This window comes from Rutidosis leptorrhynchoides, chromosome 6 (assembly GCF_046630445.1).
Source record: "Rutidosis leptorrhynchoides isolate AG116_Rl617_1_P2 chromosome 6, CSIRO_AGI_Rlap_v1, whole genome shotgun sequence".
NCBI lineage: Eukaryota > Viridiplantae > Streptophyta > Magnoliopsida > Asterales > Asteraceae > Rutidosis > Rutidosis leptorrhynchoides.
The window spans coordinates 300,840,721-300,844,403 of record NC_092338.1 but is presented as its reverse complement, the minus strand read 5'-3'; the positions used below and the strand labels follow the sequence as shown (position 1 = coordinate 300,844,403).

Below are 3,683 nucleotides of genomic sequence, written 5' to 3'. Positions count from 1 at the left end.
TTGTTAATAAATCCAGCTGTTACAAATTCAGTTCTTATAAAAAAAAAAATCCTTTGAATTATTTGTGCAACAGTTAATTTAATAGTCTGTAGATGATGATTATAGCCGTGTGAAAGTTGGAGGACCCTCATGCAAACATGCTGATTACCAACCAAGTTTGTAAGTGTACATTCATGTAAACGTAAAGGATGTAAATTGTAATTTTTGCGTTAAAATAAAATACACAAACGAGACACTGAGATCACAATTTCCCCCAATTTTTAAAACAAAAAAAAAAAAAAAAACCTAAAATGACACTCGAAGACGGACATCATCAACAACAACCAAAAATGATCGAAAAAGCGGAATCGTTGGAAGCATCGGAAGAAATTCATTCTGTTCCTAGACTTATGTCAGAAATCACTGTCGAAATTCTAATGAGACTTCCGGTTGAATCGCTGTTACGATGTAAGTCCGTTTGCAAATTATGGTGTTCTTTAATTTCCGATCCTCATTTCATCAACTCACATCTTAAATTATCAAGTAACTGCAATAATTACGCTAATCATATACTAGTTTTCAGAACTGTGCCTATAAACCTTAAGAGTTGTAACCTTAATGATGTGTTGTATGGTAAATCCATCTATGTATTAGAGCTCGATTATCCATTAAAACACCCCGATAAATCAGTTTCAAGCGAGCCCGATTATCCATTAAAATACCGGAATAACCCGGTTTCGATAGTCGGTTCTTGTAACGGATTGTTATGTATACTTGTTGACGATGAGACATTGTTTATTTGGAACCCTAGTACACGAAGATCGAATAGGTTGCCGTATTGCAATTTTGAAACGGGGGCTGGTTGGTACATGTCGTATGGTTTTGGGTATGATACGTTGACTGATGATTATAAAGTTGTTGTGATGTTTCAGTTTGAAACGGGTTATACAGAAGTGAAGATATATTCACTGAGAAGAGGAAATTGGAAGACACTTAGTGACTTTCCTCAACTGAATGTATTCGGTGATGATGGGAAGTTTTTGAACGGAGCAATTCATTGGTTTGTGAGTCGAGATTTGGGGCCATCGTATTCGTGGACTATAGTTTCAGTTGGTTTAGGGAACGAGTCGTATGGTGAAGTTCCGCAACCTGTGTACGATGAAGGGGATAAATATTTGACGTTGGGTGTTTTGGGAGAAAAGTTGTGTGTGGTTTGTGATTTTCGTGGAAAATGTGCAGATGTATGGGTGATGAAGGTTTACGGTGACCAAGATTCTTGGACTAAATTGGTTTCTGTTCCGCATTTGACTGACCCTGATGGTTATTACATGCCTTTGCTTGTTTCAAATGATGGAAAAGTTTTGTTGAAATGTTGGCCAAAATTGGTTGTTTATGATTCAAAGAATAGTTTGCTCTTTGAGATTCAAAAGTTTGATAAATTTTGTGAAGCTTACACTTTTGTTGAGAGTTTGGTTTCACCCGACTCACCCATCAAGCCTCGGATTCAACTATGATGATGTAAGTTAAGGTAATCCTTGTTTCTCGTCTAAATTTGTTTTTTTTTTTCTTATGTATTAATGTACATAAAAAGTTTGCATTTTCACTATCCGTCCTAAAATGATTGCATTGTTGCATACTTGGATTTTAGAAAAGTCAAATATTAAAGTGCTGACCATATTTAAATGTTTGTTAAGTAATTGCTTGTAATTTGAACTGGGTAAATAATAGTCAATAGCTTTTCTTGTGTTTGTTATGACTTATGAATCTTGGTATCAAATAACAAAAATCGGTTTGGTTTAATTTTACAAGGTAGCGGCATTTCTTTTGGTAACAAGCTTGGTGGGGAGTTACTGGATGCAGGGATCTATAGATGCCTGCTAGTGCATGTCTTTTTTTTTTTAGTTCAAATAAGCAGCATTGAGTTTTCTTGATTTTTCTTTTAGTTACAAACTTGTCTTTTATGCTTGTGCGTTTTTGCATGATGCTTTTAGCTTTGCTTTGTTTTAAGAAATATTATTGCAAATTATGTTAGTTTATATCTTAGCTTTATTATATATTGTAAGGCACTCCACACCATGTCTACGACACCATAGCCCTTTTCACTGTCATTTTCAACTTTTTACTATCTAATATAAAATGATTCCTTAACGACAGTGTTGATGGCTTTCGTTAACATTCATAAGGGTATTGTGTATTCGTTAATATTAGCATTACATATTTGCTATGGTCTGGCCTTCGTTTTTTCTATGGACTACACAATATTGCTTAACCTTTCTTGGAATAATGTACGTACTCGGTTCCGTTTAAATGAACTTGGTATGTTGATTTTGTTTATTTAAATCTCTACTGTTTATGACTAATTTGTTGGTTTAACAGCAGGATAATGTGTGATGACTCTTAAAAGGTGCATAACATCTATAGTAACGTGAATGATTATAAACATTGTATTCATTTGTCATCAACGAGATGGTTAGAAACAGTTGAAGGAGTGTAGTAATTAATATGTTATCAGTATCAAGAAAACTATTAATATTTCACACATATTTACCACATCCTTTTTATCAGCCTCACCTCTAGCTTTGCCCTATAATTGGAAATTTTGAAAGAAAAAAAAACTCCTAATAGGATGTCAAATTTTTAAGTTTGAGCAAATATAGGATGTCAAATTTTCACACATATTTAGCACTCTAAAAATTTGTTCTTAGAGTGCTCCCAACGGTGATGTGGTTGAGGCCGCCCTGATCCGCCTTGCCTCGCTCACCCTTCTTTCTTTCTTTCTGAAGTAGATTGCAGCACGAGATAAAGGGAGGAGACATGGAATATTAATGGTACTTTTTGCTTCTTTACTTGTACATTTAATTATTTAAATAACATAATGGGTCCTAATTTTTATGAGGAAGTATGTCATGGTTGGTAGTGTTTAATCCTGAGTTAGTCTTGACGAGGAAATGCTAAGTGCTGATCATGTACTGATGTGGCAGTTAGTCCTAGTGAGGAAGCTTGTCATAATTGGGATTCACATCAGCAAAAACAAATGTTTACCTCGTTTAAACCCAATGTTTTGCACTAGTTGAAAGGGGGCATTTTTGACCCATTTCACCAATCGATCCAAATTGAAAACTTGGGTTCTAATGCATTTCATATGCAACTCGATTTACAAGCTTGTTAACATGTGTTCATCAATATATAGGGTACTAGTGGCAATCAGGTTATTTATGTTCTTTTTCTATCGTGGAGATTCTGGAACCCCAATTTGAATTCTTTATCTTTTGATTTAATCACCATCCTGCCATTCAACTGCTCTAGTCCAGGAGTATTTGTTACTAGCACTTGAAAAGAAAAAAAAAACGAAAATACTTTTTGGTCCGCATAGTTTATGACATTGTAAAGGATCGTTTTGTGGAAGCCCACTTTAAACTCATTATCTGTTTGTTTCCAAAAAATTTGATTTAGTAAAGAATCATATCATGTATCACGATTGTTGTCTTGTTAATCAAGTCTATTTGGTCAAGAAATTGGCCTTGTTCTTTGTGTAATATTCAAAGTATGACATTGACCTAGACCAAGACTATTCAGTCTAACTAAGTCAAGGGTACAAGACTTCTATATTAGCCGCAGAGTACTAGATGTTTGATTTGTGTACTGCAAATGATGAGAAAGTTTTGTTGGTTGTGTATGATTTTTTGTGATAGTTCATTCTCTGT

General features: G+C 34.5%; 1 protein-coding gene across 2 annotated transcripts; it reads left to right on the top strand.

The window, feature by feature from the left end:
• Positions 1–276: 276 nt before the first annotated feature.
• LOC139855396 (F-box/kelch-repeat protein At3g23880-like) lies at positions 277–2,059 on the top strand. 2 transcript variants are annotated; one of them, XM_071844612.1, is made up of 2 exons: positions 277–1,497; positions 1,789–2,059. In XM_071844612.1, the coding sequence occupies exon 1, from the start codon at positions 291–293 to the stop codon at positions 1,491–1,493; it is 1,203 nt and encodes a 400-aa protein (XP_071700713.1). In that variant the 5' UTR covers positions 277–290; the 3' UTR covers positions 1,494–1,497; positions 1,789–2,059. The 2 variants fall into 2 exon arrangements, with proteins under 2 accessions (XP_071700713.1, XP_071700712.1); XM_071844611.1 differs by having other exon boundaries at positions 277–1,507.
• The last annotated feature ends 1,624 nt before the right edge of the window (positions 2,060–3,683 follow it).